We start from the raw sequence: 24236 nt of genomic DNA, 5'->3' as shown, positions 1-24236 counted from the left end.
GCACGACGCAATCTCGTCCCTTCGTTTTCCACCGATCCACCAGCTTAGAAATCGGCTAATTCCAGATTAAACTTGCTCGCGATAATTTGTGCGACGCGACGGGCCCGTAATCGCTTCGAACTCTATCTCGAGATATCAGACATTCTCGTCGATCGAATATACCGATGAAAGCAAACTAGGAACTCGCTGGACAAAGGGAAAAAGCTAACGAACGACGGCTTCGAGGAAAGATTTCCCCGCGGAACGAATCGGAGCTCCGCGGAGGCAGGATAAACGGAGGGGTTCAAAGAACTCGGGCCAGCATAAATACCGGTTTCAAGTTGTCAGAGGTGATGTACGAGCAAAGAGATACGATACGATACGATACGATACGAAAGGCTGGCGAGTAAAGGACGCAAAGGACGCAAGGGTCGATAGCGGTGGTGGTGTCTCGCCTGGATAACGCAACGATTATCGATGTCGTCTCTCTTCCTGCCCGAAGGAATGCAAATCTTCAATCTTGGCGATAAAAAAGCTACTGCTCCTCAACGGAGGGGCATTTTTTTTCGATGTCTGTTTGAAAGGGGGTAACGAGTCTAATTGTGGGAAGAAGAAAGGGATGTTGGATGTTGGATGTTGGATGTTGGATGTTGGTTGGTGGCGGTGACGGTGGTTCGTTATCGAAGGTTAAATTGGTCGCGTACCTCGTCACGGTAATTAATTTCAATCGGTATTCCGGCTCGGTCGTGGAACGCGTCTCACCTCCGCGGATGACGAGAGTAATTAGCAACGGAGCGGTGGAGCGGTGGGGCAGAGGCGGTGGTAGGCTGTGAAAAGCGACAGAGGGGTAAAGAGGAGAAATTCGCAAAGTTCGTCGACCGAAATTTCGCAAAGAGGGGAAACGGGGGAGAAGGAAGACGGAAAACGATCGAAATGGTCCGTAAACGAGAAACCGAGCAAACGTTTGCTTCTCGCGAGCCGACTCGCGACGATAATTGGCCGCTGGCAAAGCAAGAGGAGACGCGGATTCGCAGGGTGGTTCGTTCTGCGGAATAATTTCCAAGTCGACCGCGACCATCCAACTCGGCCTCCTTGCCTATGCAATGGCATAGCCCGTTGCCATCGACACTGACAACGTTAATATGTATACGTTCCATATTTCAGTCTCACCGTTCCGTTCCATCGCGGCTAATTTGCACCAGACCCGCCACGAAATCGATACTCGATTTTCGCCTACCTACTTCCGGGACCGATATACACAAGTAAATACAGAACGAGAATAATACGGCTCTTCCGTATTCTACCTATTTCGGATAGAGTTGCTTCGCGTGACGATACATAATGAAGTAACGCGGGAAATATAGGTCGGAGGTCAGCAATGGCTACCGTTTCAAATTTAATTTATTCGAATACGTGGGTAAGAGCGACACCGTGACGTCTTCTTTGATCTCTCGGGAAGCAAACTGTTTTCGGCTGCAAATTTCAACAATTTCCCAACGACGAACGAGGCTGGAAAATGTAGAGAGAGCAAAAGGTGGAAAGGCGCGTCGCGTCGCGTCGCATTGGCCAAGATTAACCGTCTCGATCTTGGTTAAAAAGGAGGCGAATTGTGGCCCCGTAAGAAAAGGAGGAAAGCTAAGCCAAGCGAAACGAAGCGAAGCGAAGCGAAGCGAAGCGAAGCCAAGGGTGTCGCGTGCCGTCGCGTCTTCTCCGTCCGTTCTTTCTCTATTTCGCGCCGCGCTCGTTTCTTTCGCTCATCTCGTTGCCCGACGAGTTATGCAACTCGCGAAGAAGCGGCTTTCGTCGAGGAACGCCGCTAATTGGCCGAAAATAAATGCCCTCGAACAAGCATTTTCTCCGTCTGCTACGTACTCTGCTTCTTCGTTTCCTTGGTACGTTTAGTTGTCCTCCGCTTTCGTCCCGAGAAAATTCGAGCGACGAACCACGCTACGAATCCTGTCGCTAAAAGTTTTACGACAAACCGCTACACCGTCGGCATACACTTTAAAGATAGCTCGAGCATGCAATGACAGCGAAACACGATTCGATGCGCGAAAAGACGAAAAGAAAACGATCAACGCGGATTCAAACTGTCTCCTCTAGCTTCGCATCTATTTAGAGAGCGCATACCTCGTCTCCGAGAAAGAATGCTCCGTCTCCGTCTGGACCTTGAAACGAGCACTCGACTAAAAATCTAATCGTCCACTACCAACCACCAGCGACGCGTTCCAAGATTCTTCCAGTTCTTTCCTTTCGTAATCGTCCTGGTCGTCGTCCCTCTTCCTTTTCGACGGTTCGATCCAACCGATGCACGTAGACGAACGTCACGTAAACCGCGCGTCGAACGATTCTCTGGAGGATTTCGCGAGTCAGACGAGTCGTCGATTTGGCAGCCGTCACGTTCCTCTTTCTGCCAATTGCTCGTCAACCCTTCTACCCTCCGTCTGTTTCCACGAAAACCAACTATGGGAAGCTATGGGCTACGTAAACTCTGTCCAATTGAACAAGCATCCTGTCTTTAGTCGGTAACGTTGACATTTTTAAAACAACGTGCCAGTCTAGGGGTTGAAGTAGCTAACGAAGTAGCTAGCAAAGTAGGTCGTTCAAGCGCTGAGAAAGAGTTCGCTTTCAAAGCACACAGAGACGCGTTATGTTCGTTAAACGAATTCAAGAATTTCCGCCGGCAATCCGTTGCACGCCAGGGATATACGTTAAAGTTAAAATGTAAATGTCTCCTTCTCTTAATACTTTCGTTGCTCGCTGATCGCTCAGCGATACAAAATTTCCAACGATTTCGCTCCGTTTCACTCTATTACTTTGTCCCTTCGCGTTCTCCGCTTTCCACGGAGAACGAAACTTTAATTTTCTGCTTCGTAACGAAACGCGGGTTGCCTCGCGAGACGAATTCTCGAACGAAGAATTTTCATTTAATCAGTTGCGTTGCTTTCGCGTCGAGTTTCGATCTCGCCGAACGGAACACGGATGCCAAGATGGAAAAGAGGCAAACTTTGAATAGGGGATGAGAAGGGGAAAAAAGAATTTTCGATTAGTAGGAAGAGTGTGCGCGCGCGTGTCTATCTGCCACCGAGCTCTCCGTTATTTGCATCAAAGCACTCCTTCTTTCTACCCTTGCCGCCCTTTCCAGTACATCTAGGATGATCCTCACCCTCCTCTTAATGCTTCTCCCAGTCTTTTCAGGCGAATAAACCGTGTCCCTTTTCTATCTTTCGTTCAAGCTCGCGTGTACCCTGAAAATGTCTCCAGGCAGCGTGTCGTTCGCTGCTCGTTGGAAAAAAAAGACCAAGTAGGTACAGAGTCAAGTCGAGTCGAATCGAGTCGTCTAATTAAACGGAAAAGAAAATATTCTATATGAATATCCTATTTGAATCGCTTATACGATATCTCGATTGTAAAGAATCTTCTCTAGCTATCACGATACACGACTACAACATTTCTTTTCAATCTGTCTATACATATACATATGTATGTACGTAGACGCGTTCCGGATTCAAATCCCTGGAAGCTTTCGTTCGATTTATAATAGAAGAACGCTCGATTTGAAGCGTAAAGATCGTCGTCGAGAGTAGAAGGAATTGTAGGTACACGACGCGAGGCTACTCGCTCGAGCATCGACATTCAAAGAGAGACTAGTTCTCCGTCTCCGTGCTCCACTAGCAACGAAACAATAGCCTCGAAGAAAGGCTCTGGCTGCATTTGTTCGCGCCTCGTTCGGATGCTTTCTCGCGAAAAGTAACGCGCTCGCGGGAAATCAAAGAAGCATTCTCGTTTGCGCTCGACTCTGCTCCAGATGTTCGTTTCGTCGGTTGTAACACGCCACTCCTATACTATCCTTTTCAGACCCATTTACTTGAGTAAAAATTCTCTTTCCTTTCCCTCTTTATCCCGCTGCGTTTGATTCCCACTAGAGGAGAGTCGTTAGCCCGGTTGGAATGTCCGACATAAAGTTTCAAGGGGTGAATTATCGGGGAACGATGCGGTCGCGACACGCGTTACAAACAACGTTCGCCAATATGGAAGGAACAGCTGTGCGAGATCGAGGATAAGCACCGGTGCGCGTTCAAACGATCGACTGGCACGCGATTGCTACTGCACCACCGGGATCTTCAACACGCTCCATTTCTTAGACTATCCTATCGCATACCTTTGCTTTCAAACCTCTTAAAACGTTGCCCAAATCGAACTGGAACGAGAGAATAGACTTACTCCCGATACGATGAAAGAAGGAACGTTGTCGAGGCGGAAACGTAACGTAATCCGCTCGTGAAGAACCAGACTCGAAATCCTTGGCTATTTCGACCAACGGAGACGTCGTTAAAAGTCACCAGTGCATCAGCATTCATTTAAAATGCAAATTTTCTCGATGAAACGGATAGAAAATTATCCTGGCTACCGCCTACGAGTTCGACGATGCGTCCGAGCTTCGAGTTTAAACACCCCTTTGGCTAATATTTCTTCTCTTGTTCGCACTACTACTGTTGATAAATTCTTATCTTGGAATATCCAGCTTGCAACAACTTGAAAAAAAAAAAAAAAAAAAAAAAGAAGGAAAAAACTCGTTATCGCGGTGCACCACCGTTGCGTTGTTTCAAAGGCACGTTTGGAATATCGATGAAACGTTCGCTGGCCACCGGTATCGTGGACAATACCGCGCGATATCTCATTCGCGTGTTCCGCTCCGAGTTAATAGAGCTTAATAATATAGATCGTGCACGGGAATTCCAAGCATTCGATGCCACGTTTACGATCCCTTTTCCTTTTCGAGAAGGGTTGCAAGAATGCGAACGCGACCGGCTGGCTATACAAAGCCATATGTGGATCGATTCGATCCCCGAGGATCGTCCCGGATATCATTCAGCTTTAACTTACACTGGAGGAAGATTCGTAATAACAGGATTTATTAACGCGCAAAGAGGCTCGTAAAAGAAATCTCGTGCCAACTAGTGCTCGTCGTTAACGGTAAATCGCGACGCTTCGTAAATCTCGCTTTCGTTCGCCCCTAACCGAAAGTGGACAGCATTCGAGGAGATCGATGGCTGACGAATGAGGGAAAGCAAAATAGTATCGAAAAAGGTGGTAGGTTAATTCTGGTTTGAGTAAGTCGGTCGTGTAGCGAAGGCAGGAAGCGTCGGTGGCAGCGCAGATCCGCCACATAAATTGTCCGTGAAGGCGAGGCTGACGGCGAGGCTGACGGCGAGGCTGACGCCGACGCCAACCTCGACGCCGACGCCGACGTCGACGTCGGGTCAGCTACGAAAACATTTGCGGATACAAATTATGCGCGATCCGTCGGCATTAACCACTGACGTACGCGAACTTGAAACGATAAATGATAAACGGCGAAGAGTCGTCGATTGATCAGAACGATCTTTCTCGCTCTTTAACACTGTCTTGTTCTCCATGCGATTGTGAACAAGGCGTAATTTGCAATTATCAGAAGAGAAAAACCGAGGTTGAAACTCGTGTCTTTTTTGTGCAATGATTTCCAGCGTACCGGGTGCCACTTCAAAGCGACACGCGGACAGAAACGGAGCTGGCTCGTTTCTCAGAACGCTTTACGAACCGTCGCGAGAACTTTAGCCGCTTCATTTGCTGGATTTAGAATGAATTATCGAGGTATTAACTTTGCACGGACCGAATCACCCTTCCTCGGATGATGTACGGCGCATCCTACTCACCCTTTTTCTCTTTTCCCCTCTCCCGCTACGTCAAATGTTTTCGATCCACCGAACCCCCTCATCGAAATAGGTATCTATTCGTACCAATCCGGGTAATAACGCGTTAAGAAAACTGCCAACAGCTTGGCGAACGTTCAATTTCAAACAGGTGCCATACATTTAAAAACCAACGGGTTAATACCTTCCTGTGCGAACGGATGCGACACACTCTCCCAAGGAATTTAAGAAACTTTCGACATTCCGATAAACTAATCGACGCGTTGCTGCGACGTTTCGTCTGAATCCCCCGGAGATTCTCGTGTCTCACGAAATTACGATTACCTTCCAGTCTAGCGGAGAAAGTATCGATCGGCACGAGTGTCCTCGCCAATAATTTTTATGTCTAATTAACCTGACATTCCGTTCGAGATTGCTACCTCCGTCGTTTGAAACCGATCGAAAATGGTTTTTATTCGAGGACGAAAGAAGCGAGTGCTGCGACAAACTGAAACTCGCTCCATAAGCGGATCGATTGGTGCGTCTGCGCGATAGTGGATGGGTAAAAGGGTCGTTTCGAGTAAAACGAGAAGTAGATAAAGAAAAAGAAAAATCGTTTTAGGTAGTCGAAACGGAAAGAGAAGCGATCGTTGACGAAAAGGGTGGCTGCTAGCGATGACGTTTTTGCGCTTGCATAAAATTATTAACCGGTAACCATTGCCTCTTCCTCGTGCCACTATCGATTCCGCGTATTTATAGGCAGCACGAGAAAGCGGTAACCCGGTCGTCGCGCTCACACACACATACACCAGCATACTTTGCTCCAAAAGCGTCCCTTTGCCGATGCAAAGACAGAGACGACGAGGAGCTCCGAGGTTTCTAGCAACAGCGGCGGATTTGCATTGGCGCTAATTGCTCGTAAGCGTCCGATTGCGGGCACAACGTTGCAATGGTCGAGGAATAGACACGGAGCATTCGGCTTTGGGCTATCGAGCAGGAACAATTATAACCCGTTGGTTAATGCCTTTGAACTCGCCCTCGTGGCTACGTGCCGGTGCAAAAATTACGCGCGAAATCCCGTCACGCGGCGACTCGTGTCGATTTGCATAAGAATGCCTACTGGGATTCGTTGAAACGCAGTGGGCGCCGAATACGAATCGACGTTTTCCTCTCTCCAGTCTCAGCTAATCGATAACATTACGCTAGCATAAATTAACATAAACAGTCAAATACCTAGGTATATCGGCTGCGTTTCATTTCGATGCCACTGACTGACGATGAGAGCAACTAAACTAGAGAGAAGTTCTTCCTTCTCTTCGCGTTCTCTAAACATCGCATGGTTTGAACGAGCGTCGAAAAAGAAGACGAGAAACTCCGTTTAGAAATTGACCGGAGACACGCGCTTCGAATCTTCCGGCATAAATGTAAACCGGCTGCTTTTCAAGCTCGCCATCGCCGCTCCGAAAACTATCCACTTTGCTCGAGCATCGAAACGGTCTGTGAAAACAAATGGAAACAGGGGTGGCTGGTCGGGTTAACGCAAACGAAAATAGCGTCCGCACGAGGGAGACCCTAACGGCTAACGAACCGCAAAGCAAAAAATCGACTAGGCAAACGTGAAATCGATACAGGGATTTTCGACCGGGTAATGGAGGATACGCGATACCCTTTCGTAGCTTTCTGCAGCCGCATTTTCACATGCCCTACGGCGAGGCGAGGCGCGGCGCGGCGTAGCGCAACTCCAAAACACCCGTAAACCTGGATCATCGCGGGATTAAATTTCAGAAACCCGTTTCTCGATTTCCCATAAAACGCTTTTCCAAGTTTCGCGGTCGACCAGCGAATATTCGTGGGAAATAGAAATTTTGTTAACGACGATCTATCCTGAAAAATAGACAGAATAGACCCTGCCGAGGGTGCGAGGTTGGCCCGCGTTAACCTATCGAGGCCTCGTACTTTTCGACGATCTATTCGTTGCTTGCTGAAGCGCTTGCAATCACCTGCACACCCACGACGCGACGCGTCCTGTCAATTAACGAAACAAAGTGTAATTTGCTAATTTATAATCGTAGCGTGTTTGTTGCGCCCGGTGACACGGTACTGTTCGCGCGTTAACTTAATAATATGTATGCGAAACCGTTTGAACGAATGCCAACTACATATCTTCGACTGTGCCTTGCAACTCGAGCCGCGACCAGCAATTATTGTCTTTAACCTCTGTCTTCTTGTTTGCCGAAATTTAATCGCCGCATAAGATACGAGACGCTTATGATTCTACATTACGATAGGCTTCACACCTACAACCTCTATTTTTACCGGGCGTATATACTATATCTACGTTATTAGCAGAGATCATAAATTCTTTGTCGAATCGTAGAAACGAAGACGCAAATCGGTATTTCCTCCCTATCCCTGCCTACATACCACCCTAGCGCACTATCTGAAACATGCGTACAGTCGAGAGTCTCGTAATTCTCGGAGGGTTGATTCGCTCTTTAACGCGGTCTCACCCTTCGCTACCTCTCGTCTTCCTATCGTTTTCCTCGTCCCCTCGTCGTATCCTGTCATCCTTCCTAGAGAGGGAACAGTCCCTCCCTCGACGTTACCTCGAATATCGTAAACTCGACTTACGTAGCCGGTTGCCGGTTCGCTCGGTAACCGGAACAGAGCGTTTCCTACGAGCTCCACGACTTGCCCTTTTTACCATCCTTTGCTTATCTCGCCGTTCTGTATTCGCTGAAACTTTATGTACACCAACGGAGAAGGAGAGAGAGGCGGAGAGAGTTGGAAACGCAACGCCTAAGCCGATTTACCGCGGTAAACTGTAACTTGTAACTTGCAACTTGCAACTTGCAACTTGCAACTCCAACGCTCTAACGAATACGTTGGCCCGTGTATTAACTTGTCTCGTGTTTCTTCTCCAACCTAACCCTAGAATGCTATGATAATTCGCGAAACGTTCGTATTTATAATAATATGCTACTAGATATTTTCTGCAAACGCGAACCGGTGCGCTGCAATGAGTGCGATGATATAAATAGGAATCGTTTAAGCGTTAAAGATCGCCTTCTGATAATAAATCCCTACAAGTTCGTTATAAGTACGAACGATCTTCGTAACCGAACCGAGGTTGGCTTTTAAATAACAAAGTTATAAGACGTTATATAGATAGGTAGGAAAGGGAATTGGAATCCTATATACTTGATCTTAAATAAAGAGTATTCCCTGGATACAGCGGGTTCGGTTTTAAAGTGCTCCGTCATCGAAGGGTTAAGAGGGAAGGAAATACTGGCTGCTCTAGATCGAGGGGATTATCGATCGTTCCACGACACAGGGAACGGTTCAGATGGAACAAATTCTACTAAACGGTATCAAGTAATTTCCTTCGCTATAAACTTACCGTTTAACGGTCAAGGAATGTTTCGATTAAATCTATCGTACCATGCGAGAGAAGTTCGGGTTGCTGGTTCGAACAAGCTTCTCGAGAAAATACGTAATCAATTTGATTCTCGTACGAGAAACGAAGCGATCGGGCAGACCGTTTGAGCCGAAGGGCGGCAAAATCAACGGAAAAGAGGGAGATAGCCAACGAGGGTGGTACTCGTGGAAGTTTAGAGTATGTAGTTGAGAGAATTTGACCGTGCATCTTTACGCGACGTCTCCTCCTCGAGACACGAAAACCCAACGAGGCTACGTATTTGCATCGAATGGAAGCAGAACCATCCTCGAATTGGAATCTAGTGAATTGAATGGTGCGAGATTACGAACGAGAGAGCGGAGAGACTCACGATTTGCATTCCATCGAAAAGTCGCGAGCTGCTTTTCCTCCGATAAAACATCACCGTCGCGTCGACGCGAAACGAGTCGAGGACATTCCATTTTCTTCTTTTTCCTTCCCTTTTCCCTCGATGATAATCAACTGTGTAAATAATCCTTGATGACTAAAAGTAGACAGAAAACGAAGCTCTTATGGAAAATTCTATGGGAAAACAAACTGAATCAACTCGAGCGCCCAGGTAGAAAGGAAGAAGAGGAACGATCGCGTAGATTACAAGGACAACAATAGCTTCTCGCCACGAGTATTTGGAGGGTGGTAATGGCGGCAGACGCATTAGGGTACGACGACGCGCATAAATTTCTGCCGGAGGAAAGCAAAGGTACGGTTTTTAGGAGATGCGAGACGCGAGTAAGCCGTACCTATAAACGAGAGGCGGATAAGGGAACGGTCGATTATTCACGGATGTTTACCGTCGCGTCGCGACGTCAACGTCGACGCAAACGAGTTCGTGGCCGTGGACAGTAGACCCGATAGCTCGCGCCCAAAGCACCTAATATATGTATGTTACAAGAAAAACGACGCGACACTGCCATGAATCGTGGAAATCAAGAGGTAGCGAATCAGCTATTTCACCTTCGACCGTTACAAAATCCCGGTAATTTGTCCGTCTGAATGGAGAATAAATACGCAATAGAACGATGCTAGAACGACGGATCTGTCAGATTGAAATCGAGCATCGTAAAAACAAAGAAATCATCCATAATAAGGGTGACAGGCGACGGAAAGAAGTTTTATCGGCTGCAAAAATCGCGAACGAATTGGAGGCGACCGTTCTCTGGTTCTTTGCCAAATCGTTTTAAATTCTATGATTGCCGGTCAACGCAGCACGATTGATTTCATAATAACGACTGTGTTAACGAGTTGGCGGCCACTGTCTTATCAACGGTTTGCGTCACGATACGATGATAAATTAGATTGGTTAAAAATAAAAAGCGTTAAACTCGAATCATCCTATCTAACGGTGTTACCGCTCGTATATCTTCCCGTGAAACGATCTACATCGCTTATTTGATTTGCGCGATCCTTATCTCGAGGCGAAAGTCTGGCCGAGGCAATAACGAAAGGAAGAAAATTTTCCTTTACGGGCAGATTCGGGGAAGAGGAGGGTGAAGATATTCGGAGAAAGGTCAGCAATCTAAGAGTATCCTTGGATGATCGTGGGTTACGACGTGGCTGTGAAAAAAGGATCTTTCCTGGAGGGTTGGTTGGATCCTCCCAAGTATTACGAAAAAGAAACGTGTACGATTCGGCCGTTCTCTTTACCATGTATCCACAGTATCTTCTAAGAAGTTCGCTACCTGCGATAGCATCGATCGTCGCGATTGCTAGAAAAGCGTTACGTTTAATCTGGCTAGTGGAAAATGCGCTATCGTTTCGCTTCGAGCCATGGAGCTCAATTTCCAAGTAAAGGGAAAAGTATTTTGCGCAAAAATGTTTTCTACCGTTTGCAAAGTTATCCTCGAGCGATCGTTGTCCGATGCTCGAAACGGGAAGAGAACTGTGAGAAAGAAGAAGCGTTGCAGGAAGACGGAACGAGCCCAAGAGGAAACGCGTTAACTCGTAGCCTAAACAAGCTCGCAAACTGCATGCGTGCCAGCTAGCCTCCAAATTTCAGACCCCCGGAGTATTATCGCTTACGATTATGTCCCAGAGAAGAAGCGTTATACCCCGGAAACTACCCTCTCTTCCTTCTCCATTTCCCCAAAGCGTACCCCAAAGCGTTAAGCGAACTCGAAAACGAGCTAGCGCATTAGTCTGAACCGTGTACTCGGGTTAACCGTCTTGAATTAACTGTTCGAATTAAGTTTCCAACTTTCATTGTTTCCTCGTCCACGGGAAATAAAATCTCGTACGGGTAGGGATGTTACGTTCTCTCTTACGGTGCGGAAAGCTTGCGAACGTAAACGCGAGTTCGATCCTACCTGATAGCCTACTTTAACGACGTATGGCCACGCGAGACACGCAAACTCATAATTTCGCCTTTTCTCGAGCCTTTTTTCCCTCCTGACCTACTCCTAGAACAGCTCGAATCAACGCTAACTTATCACGCGTGATAATACATACATAAGTAACAAACTTACCGTGAGGCAACGACTTTGACGATGACGGAAACAACAATGACAGCAACGACAATGACGGCGGCAGCGACGACGACGACGACGACGACGACGACACCGACGACGACGACGACGACGACACCGACGACGGCGACGACGACGGCGGCGACGACGGCGACGACGGCGACGACGACGACGACGACGACGGCGACGACGACGCGCCTACGACACCTTCAGAATTCTCTGAAACAGAAGAAAATTCTTTGATCAGTTTAAAAAAATAAGAAGAAGAAGGTTGCAAGTTAAAAATTTCGTTATCCCCAGCTGCTACCGCCCAATTTTTGTCCTAACCGATTACGCTTGGCCGAAACTGAAGAGATCGTAATGGCTCCGTTTCGTTTCGACTCTTTATTCTAAACGGATTTCGAAGTACCATTCTATCGTTGAGAACTTTAACATCCGTCCTCCCTAGGGTATGCTTTCGATCTTCGATAATCGTGTACAGAAAAAGACGACATCGAAACGATTCGATTCGACGACTTTGTCCTCTCGTTTTTCCCGTGAGAGGACAATCAGGCTACGCGACACGATTGATTCCAACTTTCAAACTTCTGTTTTCCAGTCATTCTTTCGCAGAATTGCTATCTAACGACGTAAACCCGGTTCGAAACGTTCAAACGCGTTAGAAGGTTTAACAGCTAAACAATTGACCGAAGAAGCGGAGAAATCGGAACGAGCCAACAACGGCGCCAGGGTTATTTATACCGAGACGACCTTTGACGAGGTGGACGTGAACGTTGACGAGAACTCAATGAAAATCTTTCGCACCCGTCAACCAGACGCGGAAGAAGACATTTTGAGTTCGCATGGCGCCACGACGCGACGCGACGCGACGCGACGCGACGCGACGCCACCCTAAATGCCATCCCTCGACGTCCCATTTGCCAAGCAACCACCGATTATTTCTCGCACCATTATTTTAGCCACCGTGATCGAAACTTTATCGCTTGAATCGGTCGTCTATTCAACCACTGACAGCTATTGCATAACGATATAACGACAACGATTCTATTTTGATCTATCAAACTCCCCGCGTTATTTCGCTGCATCAGTTGTATCTTTTTTCGTGAAACGAGTCTAACAAAGGAAGTTAAAGAGCCCCTTGGATCCTATCGCAAAGGATAAATGTCGCGTCGTTAAGAGTTAACGAGGAAAAGATGGCGAAGGGGTGCGTCTAAAGGGGAGGCGAAAGATCGCGTGCCTCGTCAGCGAAAGCTCGATACTTAATTGAAAGTGCCGTGTAAGCGAGGCTCTCGCTAACACGCGCCGTGATGACTCTCTCTGGCCTTAGGAAAAGATCGAAACCAATATTTCCACGGATCGTCGTCTTGTCGAAGCAAACACGAGCAAAATCTGGATATCGTTGGATTCGAAATTCGACTTAGCATCGCGAGTTGACACTCGGCATTTGGCATCGTTCAAACAGCCTCATCGATTTTCGATCGGTCAACGTTGGACGCTCTATTCGTGTAAATCCGTTTGTAATCGATGTTCAGCAAACATTTCCATCGATAAGCGTTTTCACGTGGACGATTTTAGATAATTAATTATTAAAGCAAGCTACATACGCCGTTTGATAGGCGAACGGAGAGTGGTATAAACGTATCTGCCAACGATACTCTCTCGCTATTTATAATCAGAAGATGCGACCAAAGGCGGGATATTAATTATCGGGGCGGCGATTTATCGTTAACGGCGTGGCAAGCCACGAGCGAACCGAATAATGTTCGTCGTTTGTCACGCTGGCTCAAGCTGACGAGAATCGTCTAGCCCGAATAACGAGCGGCATTTCGCGTATTTCGATCTTTCGATCTTTCGCTCCACCCTATCTCTCTTTATAAATGTCACGGAAATAGGGAAGATCGAGTCTTTTCCCTCCGTATATTCGATTTCCTTCGAGGTATTTGCAAACACGACGTCGATACCGTCGCGATCTCAGACGTCTTCTCGATTCCAATCCAGGCCGCGAATCGTTTCACGGGATAAATCGTTGCCGAGCTAAAGGGTGGAAAGGAGAAAAGAAAGGAAGGAGACGGCCGAGAGGGAAAAGTGGCAGTCAGGTAAGCGGGTGGGTGGATAGGTGGAAAAAGCAAGGGAAAAACAGAGAGAGAGAGAGAGAGAAAGCTCCAAGCATTGTACCGATTCACGACGCTAATGCGCAGAGTGTTCTAAAGAACGACGAAACAATGGGGGCACTCCACCGGCTCTGATTCTCTTTTTCCACGACGCTTCGAGCGACGCTCGGCGTCGATGCACGAGGCATCGGTGGATAGAGGGGCTGCACGTGCTCGGTTACGCGCGATTCCAGATACATACTGAAGATTGCAATCGTATCGTAATCGATTAACTAATCGCGTTTAAACGACAAATCTTCTTGCTCGTATTCTCTACTTTTATTATAGTAGAGAAAATTCATTATTCTCGAAGGCAATTCGGTCGAGCGTCGATCGGTAAATTTCACGAGACGCGAAAGAAAACGAAATGAAACGATACTTGGAGATTCGCGTTTTCCTCATTAATCGATACCGATTGATTTTGCGACATTACTTTTTCGACTTCGCACTTTCGACTTTGCCTGTTTTCTTCCGGGAAAGTTAGCCGTTAATTAAATTTTTTTTCGCAACAAGAAGTCTTATCGAGAGAGAATTTGACGGCGAGTGACACCTACGTACTTATTCTCGATACCCTTCTTCTCGACTCTATTGATTTATATCCATCTTTATTACCGCTTATCAGACCATACCGCGATTCGTACGAACCTCAACGTCTGTAAACATTGAATTACAAGAACTCTATCTGTTGTAAGCTTTCGCTTAACTTTTTAAACCCAATAATTTGATAAGTAATTCGCGTTTACTGCTTGTTTTGATAATCTTAAGAGAAGGTAGACCTTCGGATGTGCATATATGTATAGGTGTACCTATAGGTGGCCGACACCAAAAGAAATAATTTAATATATTTCAAAATAATTAGAGAAAGCGGAAAGGTTAATGGTATACAAAATCTTGTAGCAACATTCAACAACGTTTCATCCTTCGTCTACAATTTCTTTGATTAATCAAAATAAATGAAATGAAATTACGTCGGCCAGAAAACTTTCGTCGGATAAATAGCGTGGAGTTTTCGCAAGCGTAACATCACAAGCAAGCATTACTCAAGAGCTAGAGCACGATATTTTACTCGTCTCGTCTCGTCTCTTCTCTTTTCCGGTTAACGAGCAGAGGAAACGCGGTTTCTCTCAAAACATTAATATCATCGAGATAAGCCGTCGAGATACCTTTTCGCGCGTTTAATCAAATTTTCTTGGTGCTGGTGCGGGCAATATACTCGACGCGCTACTTAAACCTTATCGTTTCCTGAAAATAACCAGTCAACGAAATTCGAGCAGAGCGACTTTGTGTTCCAGAATTTCACGGATATCGTGCAGTTACTAAACAGTGCAAACTGACAAAGCTGTTCTGAAATTTCAAGCATCGTTAACGCGTCTCGATAGCGGGCCCTTCGCGTTTTCTCGTTGAATGGCGCACGAGCGTTGTTATTCGACAGAAGGGAGACTACATATTTAGGCTCGGTGGTCGCAAACGAGGACCAATTGAGCACAAGGACGGCATAGCTAAATCGTCGTCGTGAAAATGATCGCTAGCGACAAGGTTGCGCGTAACGCGCCCAAATGGAATTTCAATAGGGGAACTGTTTCCAGCTCTTACGTCCTCGGCAAGGTCGATCGTTTCACCGAATCGCTCGAAAATTCGATAGTTTCGAATTTTCAACGCGTATGGAATACTGCTCCGCGGAAGCGACGCGTGCAACGTTCCATCCGGCCGCGATTCAAAGGTAACCGAGAACCACCGAAAGCATTATTTCGACTTGCTTTGGACAATGGCCAAGGACGCGTTACTCAACCTCGCGTCACCAACGAACCAGCTTCGACGACGACGACGACGAGGTTGCTCGTTTTCCATGCAGCCCCGTAACTCGTGACCGACGCAACGCCCAGAGGTTTAATAATTATGCGCGATTACGCGACAGACAAATATCGAAATTCTATGCACGTATCGTCCACCTATCGCCACCGCGATCCAATGGGTATAAAAGAGGGCTACTTCGATGTTTCGAGCATCAATCGATCGTCAACGGTCTTCCAAGCTCTTCCAAGCTTCTCATCTACTCCACCAAACTACAACATGAAGTGCATCGCAGTGAGTAAACCCGTTCAAACTCCTTTACCGTCTACAATCTACAATCTACAATCTACAATCTACAATCTACACTCTACACTTAAGCTTCGTAACTCGATACGAGTCCTTCTACAAACTTTACCCAAAAGCCTAGCCTAAACTTTAAACATTGATCGCGACGATTTTCTCGATTGGATTTCAGGTTGTCGCTCTGCTCGCTCTGGTCAGCGTAGCCCTGGCGAAACCTTTGGAAACGGAATCGTTGGAACCGGTAAAAGCTGAATCTGCTGTGTTGGCCGAAGCTGAAAACACAGCGAGGGACAAGAGAGGATTGTTGGTGGGTGCGGCTTACACCGCTCCCGTAGCCTACAGCGCCTACACCGCTCCGGTTGCCTACACCTCTGCTGCCCTCGCCTACCCTTACTCGGCCTACTCCGCCTACCCCTACTACGCTGCTGCTTACACCGCACCCTACTACGTCATCTAAACGTCATCCCTTCATTCGGACAGGATATTTCAACGACCGGACTACCACCACCCACCCAACTAACTAAACGCCACGACGACTGCACCCCGATCTCGACAGCTCCTCTACGAGAGCTCTCCAGACTCGATATCGAGATGCACGAATAACACCGTCCAAGGATAACAGCATCGTTCCACTCGGAGCGGTGCCGACCGATTTACTAACAATTACATGATAACGTTATTATATAGGTATGTGCTGTGTAGAATAGAATAAAGCATGTAATAAACTTGGTTGCAAGCTATAAAACTACTCGTTCGTTCGGTGTATGTATCTAGATACGCTCGACTAATCGCGTGTCTAGCAAGACCTACCACCACCCCTTTATCCCATTGCGTGTCCTACATTTCGTTTAAAATTAATCGATCGAAAGATTAGAGAAAGATTTGAACAAATTAAAATACTAAGCTCTCGCATCTTCCTTCCTCCCGACGTCGACGGATTTTCTCTCGTCGCTGAGCGGTAAAAGACATTTCTCAAACAGCATTCTACTTTACGTTTATCGCGTCGCGTATTTCGCAGCAAGACCGATTTCGCTGACGCCTTCTCGAGAACTCGGAGCACTCGTTTCGTTTCGAAGAATCGAGATACCTGATCAAACTTTCCAGAAAATAATGGATACTGCGAACACTAGCGCGGTCCAAAATCATGTACCTATAACTAAAAGCAGGATGCATGTTAGAAACATACGGCAGACAACGCGGCGGCGAGGGCGGCGAGGGCGGTTCGTACTCGAGGGATCTTTCGAAACGCACGAACCATGCTGAAACTTTTAATTGCCACCGTTCGTTGTCCCAGGTGGTAATTAAACCAAACAGCGTTACCTTTAACCCCCATTAAATCGTGTCTCGGAATTATTTCGAGTTTCCGACGCGTTCAACCCCTGCAACAGGGTATAAGACCTCGTGGTTACCGATTTTCCATTCGCCGACAATTTAACCGGGAAAACAAAACCGAGTGGTCAGGCTTAAAATTAAATGAACGCGAATGATTTATGCGAGAATCGTTTATCGAACGTTTTGTTCGATAATCGGGTAAATCAGGTCGTTGTTCGAGTTTTATTTAATACACAAATTTATTGGCACACACTTGACGCAAGGTTGACGTCAACGCGTTACTTCATCGCTCGAATGAAACACACAGAGCTAGATAATTTATTCGTTTATTTGCTCTTCAGTTACATCGCATCGATCGAAAGTGATTAAAAGAAAAATAACGACAGAGATATAGAATCTGGATAACGAGTGAAATCGAATATCGCAAAAGAGACTTATACGTAAATTTCGACAACGTCGATTTTCTCGCGTTACATTCGAGACACTCGAAACTGTTGATGTTCGAATCGGTCGGCATTACAGAATTATGTCACGTACCCTGTCACGAGCACGACATCGTTGACCACTCCTACAAATGGCAATCCTTTCTATCTTTGTCCCCAAACTGTCCTTTTCGACGCTGTTTTTTTTTCCTTTTTTTTTCTTTTCGATTTGTCAACAACCCTGTCTCTGATACATCAAACGCGACCGACCTCCGGCAAATCAACACTTTTCCAACCTTATCCATGTAGGAGGAAGAAAACTAGTCGAGGAAATGTTAATAAAAATAAGATGTATACGCGTGCGCGAACGATTCGAGATGAAAACTAGCTCGAACACAAGCACTCTGGTTAACTCTCCAATTACACGCAGCGTACATTTACGCCCTCGGCTATTATTCAATCTGCATACGAGTGTCGCGCGCTACCACGTTACGCGCCTCCCCATCGATAGTCCACCTACATGAATATTCATTGGCCGAAATAGCGAACGCCAGGCAAATTCATTGACGGCAATCTTCCATCTACAATCTACACCGTTCCAAACTACCTTTATTCTTTCTTTCGTTAATTACTTTTCGCTTTCACTGATTACGCCGATATTTCTCAGAAAAGCAAACTTGTGAAGCGTGCCGATTTTAGGGAACAAAACACGCGCGGGTGAGTGCTTGACCTCTCTGGGAAAAAAGATTCTTTGTAGACCGAGCGTGGCACGCAGCTGGGAAAAATTAGCTATGGACCTTCTGTTGAAAAATAAAAAAAAAAAGTTATACGTTTCGGCAATTTTACGAAAATATTACAGCGGCGTGGCGCAACGTGCCACCCTCTAATACATACGCCTGAACGCTCGCAGAAACCGTAGTTTGCGGAACAAGGAACGAAAAGGGGCACGCTTATTCGTGGAGAAAGAGAAAGAGAAAGAGAAAGAGAGAGTGTGTGTTTCAACGGTTCGGTGAAAAGAGGGTTTCTGGCTGGAGACTTTATGGAAACGGGTGCCGTAAGGGGTATCCATTAATCAGGAAACTAACTGTACCGCGAGGCAAATATGCTAGTCAGCCAACTGTTTGATTCATCGTCGAGGACTAATTATCCCGCATTTGCGAATGGAACAGGGCCCTCTAGTAACGGTAATCTCCTCTGTGCAATTCTTCGCTGAACAGCCCTTCGCGCCATCCATGTGTACAATTACGAAACTTTTCCATCAATTTTTTTCGACTAGCTTGCAGGGATGATCTCGTTGTTAAGCTGTCTACTCCTTAAACGAGTCCTTTGCTTATTTTGCCTTTTCGCTGTTCATCGCATGCGCGCAGTATGCCCGGAAAATCCCCCTTTATTGGAAACGATGAAACGAAAGTAAGTATATGGGTCGCCTAAGAATGTACTATATAATGAAAGATTCGAAATTCTCCACCATTCTTTTGCTCTCGAAGACGAACGAGCAAACTTGTCATTATTTTACCTTGTAAACGCAGAGATACGCAGGGAAAGGGATCGTTATTCTTCTCGCGTTGCAATTGTTATCGATCGATCGGATCAATCGAATCGAATGGATCGAGATAAAGTGCCGAAGAAGGGAAGTGGGTGGTGCATTTAGGAGGGTAGAATAGGGTAAGGGAGAAAGAGAGGAGTAATTGGGGAGGGTGAGCGAACGACTTGCGAAATTCGAGCGTCGAACGAGAAAGAAGGGAGTCGTGGAACGATTCGGCCATAAATCAAACGACCCTCTTCAATTTCGTGGAGCCAGTTGCCCCGTTCCTCCCTCGAGTCCAAGCGTTTCCCGCTTTTTTTCACGGGACAACCTTGATCGCGCAGGGGTTCGAAAATCGGTGCGCTGCAAACTCACCACCTCACCTCACTTCACCTCACTTCACCTCACTTTGCCACACCGATGGATCGATAAACGTAGCTGCCTCGAGCCATCAGACCGATCGCTACCCAAATTCCACGAATGCCGTCTTCTCGATTAAATTAACCACCGATTATGAGGCTCCCCCATCGCACCTGCTTTTATAGACGACGATTCGAGATTTAACGAAAGCATAAGTAGAAAAGTACATCAATCCACCCGTCTACTAACGCGTGCGACCTTCGTTCCCTTGCCCTTCGTCTATGTACTCTTTTGTCTGGATTAGCGAAAATCAATTCGTTTCTTCCGGTAGCGTTACAACGACGAGAAACTAAACCGAAGAGATTGAGCTTCGTCCTATCGTGCGCTGCAACCCCATGCCGTAAAACCAGTGTCCTGATTCTTTATCGATGCACGATGACCGGCAACACGCGAACCACCCTATCGATTCTATTTTCCGCGAATTCGACTCCGTTTCCTTTTTCACAGGTGGTTGCCGTCACCGGTATTACAAACGAGAGTAATTTTACACGGCGGAAACGATCCAATTTCTATCGCTGCTAATACTTTGGTAACTTACAATAGATGAAATTAAATTCGTTGCATCGCAAAAGAACACGAACAAGCTCGCTTGGCAAAGTGGACAGAGAGAAAAAGAGGGAGATTATTAAATTCGATACACCAATTACTCGAAAGCGAGCGTGTCAACTGTGGAAGTTAATCGTCGCGAAGCAGTGGTATTTGCGGACAATGCAAATAGCTGCTGAAATTCACGAACACTGTGGCAAAGGAATGCGTTACGTAACTTGGCGTCGATCGGCTACACAATTTAGAAAGAGAAAATCCAGAAAATTTTCATGTCGAATGCTATGCTGAAATATAAATAATAGGTTACACCACAGGCGGCAGAGGGAAAGGGAAAAGGTAAGGGTTGAAATTCACAGGTAGACTGGAACGCAAGGATGTTGGAAGGCGCGCGTCGCGTCGAGTGTACGTCTTTCGGCTAACTGCAAGCATTCTAACGACGCCGTTAAATCAACCGGCCGAGTCATTACTAACCGAAGACAGACCTAACGACCAATTCCGAGATACTATGCACCAAGAATACTCGTGGCTTCGCAACTTGTACTTTGTAACGTTACTCGACCGACACGCGTTGAATGTCGAGTAGCAGCCAGTCGGCGAAAGAAAGTCGATTCGAGCTAATAAACGTACCCGTTGATCGTTCGTTTAAAGTATACATAAACGATGTTTTTCGCGATTTATTATGCTCAACGAATCGCACGTGCAACGCGTTTAACCAAATAGACAGGATCTAGCTGGTGGAAGGTAGGAAAGAATAATGTACCCTGTCCAGACACGGACGACACGTAACGAGCGTGTAGGAGTATGTATATGTAGTTGCTAGAAAATCAATAGGCAAGTATATGTGCTAGTATTATTTGAGGTAGCCGCCACCACCAACCACCTCCTTCCCCTTGCAACGCTTTTCTCTGACACACGGGACGACGCGTCCAAGCGAGCGGCGTTAAAAGGGGCATTCCACGCGATTGAAGAGGACAGGACAGGGCAAGGGTAGGTAGCTTAGGTAGGGTACGACCAACAACTCCCTCGTGACTCGCTCAGGTAACACCCTCGTATCTTTGCCAAGCAGAAACCGGAGAAGCGAAGACAACTTTTCATCACAAATATGTACTTACTTACTACCAACAATTATTTTCAAAGTCAAAAATCGATCAATTTAATTTACAACGCATTCTACTCTCTTCGCATAAGGTATTGTACAAGCGTGAATAGTTTTACCCGACAGCAAAAAGGGTTAAAGCGCGGTAAAACGCGCGTCTGCGTAGATTTCGACGAAACGAAGTAGAAAGCAATACATACATATTGCTAGGGTGCCGTGTTTCGATCAAAGAGCTATCTTACACGAATTTTTATACCGTTCACCAAGTATAATTGGATCGGTCGTATTTACAAAGCTCGTACTTTGATCAGCCGTTCCTTTACGTCGATCGCGTGCCTTCGATGCAACACGTAGCCCTATCGATAAGAAGTTAACCTATAAAACCATTTTTCAACTACACGCGATCGAATTCGCGTACTTTCCAAACAACAATGTTAAACTTGTTGGAAAGTTGGATATGAACTTACAATTAACATACGGTTATAACAAAGTAGACTGTTGTTGAAAACTTTCAAATCGTTGATAATAGGTATGTACGTATATGTATGCGGTACATACGAAATTTCTCTCGTAACAGGACACAACGTGCTGCCTACCTCGTAAATATCGATCTTTGTCTGCCTCGTTGGGGGCAGTACTCGCCTTCGCTCGAATACAGCTGGCACGAATCGACGAAGAACGTTCGATAACGCTGTTTTTGATAACGAAGATTCTGCCGTTGACAAAACTCAACGAATCAATTAATGAGTATGGACGGTTGAATCGAAACACGGAAATCTTCCTTTTGCCGTGTTTCGTCGTTCGAAATAGACACGTGGTCGGCCGGTATTTTCCTCAACGAATATTGCACGATATCACAGAGAAACTTTGCCGGGAACAACACGATAAATAAAATAAGGTTTCTATTCACTGAAACTTTGCGTCGCGCTGAGAATAAGATTCCGTTTCTGTTTTTCCGTGGAAACTTCACTGCGGACGCGTCTCGCGATCGGAGCATAAAAGCAGAGGGTTCGGCTGATTGTCCGCTCGCGAGATACTGGACGGAGGAACGGAGTAAAGTTAAAGAGCCGCACCGAACGAGAGCGAATGAGAGAGAAAGAGAGAGAGAGAGAGAAAAGGAAAAGAATGAGGGACAAAGCGAAAGGTAGAAAAGCGGAGATAAGCGGGTGGACGATTCGTAACACACCCCGAAACGAACGAAAGACACGACGCGTGTAAAGTAGCACGCACGACTGATCAGCTCGAGGGAAGTTCGGGGCTGGCGCCTGCGCGACTCGTCCTTCTCCCACTCCTTATCTTTCTTTCTCCTCTTTGCCGCTGCCGCTACCGACACCGACGCCGACGCCGACGCCGACGTCGCGATACCAGCCTCCCTGCCCCGTTAAAACAGCTCGTCCTCGCTCGCGGTCAAAGCACCCCCACCATCCCGGACATATCGCAACGATTCGCGATATCCTCTTACCGTTCACAGTGCTCCCTTGAACCGACGCGACGCGTTAACTCCGTTTACCAGTCTCTTTTTCTTTTTCTCCCTTTTCTTCGATAGCCGCGATTTCGTTTCAGCCCAGCGAAAGAAAAACAAGTCGTTCGTTGCATCAGAAGAAAAACCGTGAAATTACGTGGCGAAACGAACCCGTTACGGATCTAATAATACACCTGGTTCGTTATCACGCTCCGGACGATACGATTCAACTCGAATCGCTGCATTCCTGCAGAATTACGCGCTGATAAAAATACCAGAATAACCTCTACAGGCGTACGCGTATCGCGACGATACGTCGAGTAATCTTTTTATCCTCCCCACCACTGTTTTTCTTTTTCCTGAAAAACTAACTGCACGCCGTCTATGGGGAGATCGATCGTTCCAATTCTTAAACGGAATTCTTGCGTGTTTGACGTGCTTGTCACTAGTCTGATAAATCTGACCAACGATGCTTCGATTCCAAAATTACCAAATTCTGGTAATCAGTATAGAGAGGTGGCAAATTACGCGAGAAGGAAGGGAACGAACGCATTTACGGGAATGCGGTCGAGACACGTGCCAGATGCCAGACTCTGGATTAATCTCGTTCCTCTTAATCTCGGCAAAAGAGTAATACTCGACCACTGTAGATTAATTAAAGTTAATTAAGCGCGGCCACCGCAACGTTTCGCGAAAGCCGCCGCGCCAGATGTATCGCTGGAAACCGACTGCTGCATTACCTGCGAGCTTACCACTCGATCTTATGCTACTCCCTTTCCTTTTCTTCGATCGACCAAGGAAAACAAATTGTTTATTTTTTCTTAAAAAATTGACTTAATTGTACTTAAAAATTCTAATTGCTTCGGAAAGAATTTCTGCAAGTACGCGTAAGACACGTTGGTGCGGATGCATCGTTAAACAGCCACCTTGCTTTTCCTAAAATAACCCCTTTGAAACAAGTTCACCCCCCCCTTGGTGAAAGGGAGCACGGTACGTGACGCGCGTTGTCTCTCGAGGTAACGAGATGGAAAGCGATAGAAAATTTGCGTATTACGCAAGATCCTTTTCAATTAAAGATCTTTTTCAAGAACGTAGCTTTCTACCGTGATAGAGGATGACCTCGTTCACGAGTTTATACGCGGCGCAAGCGAGATTGTGATCGCGATCCCTTCGAGTATCACTCTGCGGGAGAATCGGACGAAATAGGTTAAAAGCGTGCTCTTAGACGAGAGAAACACGAACGCCTACGACTCGTTCTCACGATCGTTCGATCAAATGATCGAACCCTACTTTTACGAAAAGGGGGGAGGACTCGTCTCCTTTTTTACTCGTTCACTCGTGACACTCTTTGCGCTGAAACGATCGCGAATAAGAAAACAGAATCGACTCTTACCATCGCATCAATGAATCGAGGGAAGATGAGAGAGAGAGAGAGAGAGAGAGAGAAATATCCGTTTTTTACGGTTCGATATCTAGCGTTAATTGCGACCGAAGTTTGTGGAAAGGAGACAACTGGTCGGTTCGATGCTTTTGCCGAAACACTCGCACGTCCGTCGAATTGGCATGTTAAACGCGCGACAACCTGGAAATTACGCTCGACAGCTGCGAATACGAGCCAT

At 46.5% G+C, this 24236-nt stretch overlaps 2 protein-coding genes across 2 annotated transcripts in view; one reads left to right on the top strand and one right to left on the bottom strand.

Moving 5' to 3' along the window:
- Window positions 1–24236, bottom strand: part of LOC123988357 (cell wall integrity and stress response component 1-like) — a 25979-nt gene extending 1743 nt beyond the window's left edge. Inside the window, exons 1-3 of the mRNA XM_046288156.1 lie at window positions 24230–24236; window positions 21752–21988; window positions 11571–11789 (exon numbers count right to left, since the gene is read on the bottom strand). Coding sequence (XP_046144112.1) covers window positions 11571–11789; window positions 21752–21988; window positions 24230–24236 — 463 coding nt within the window. The remainder of the gene's footprint in view (window positions 1–11570; window positions 11790–21751; window positions 21989–24229) is intronic.
- LOC114877627 lies at window positions 15660–16562 on the top strand. The gene is made up of 2 exons (XM_046288071.1): window positions 15660–15805; window positions 15987–16562. The coding sequence occupies exons 1-2, from the start codon at window positions 15689–15691 to the stop codon at window positions 16269–16271; spliced, it is 402 nt and encodes a 133-aa protein (XP_046144027.1). The 5' UTR covers window positions 15660–15688; the 3' UTR covers window positions 16272–16562.

This window comes from Osmia bicornis, chromosome 12 (assembly GCF_907164935.1).
Source record: "Osmia bicornis bicornis chromosome 12, iOsmBic2.1, whole genome shotgun sequence".
Lineage (NCBI taxonomy): Eukaryota > Metazoa > Arthropoda > Insecta > Hymenoptera > Megachilidae > Osmia > Osmia bicornis.
Note: the sequence above shows the minus strand (reverse complement) of the source record. Positions and strands in the feature narration are given on the sequence as shown.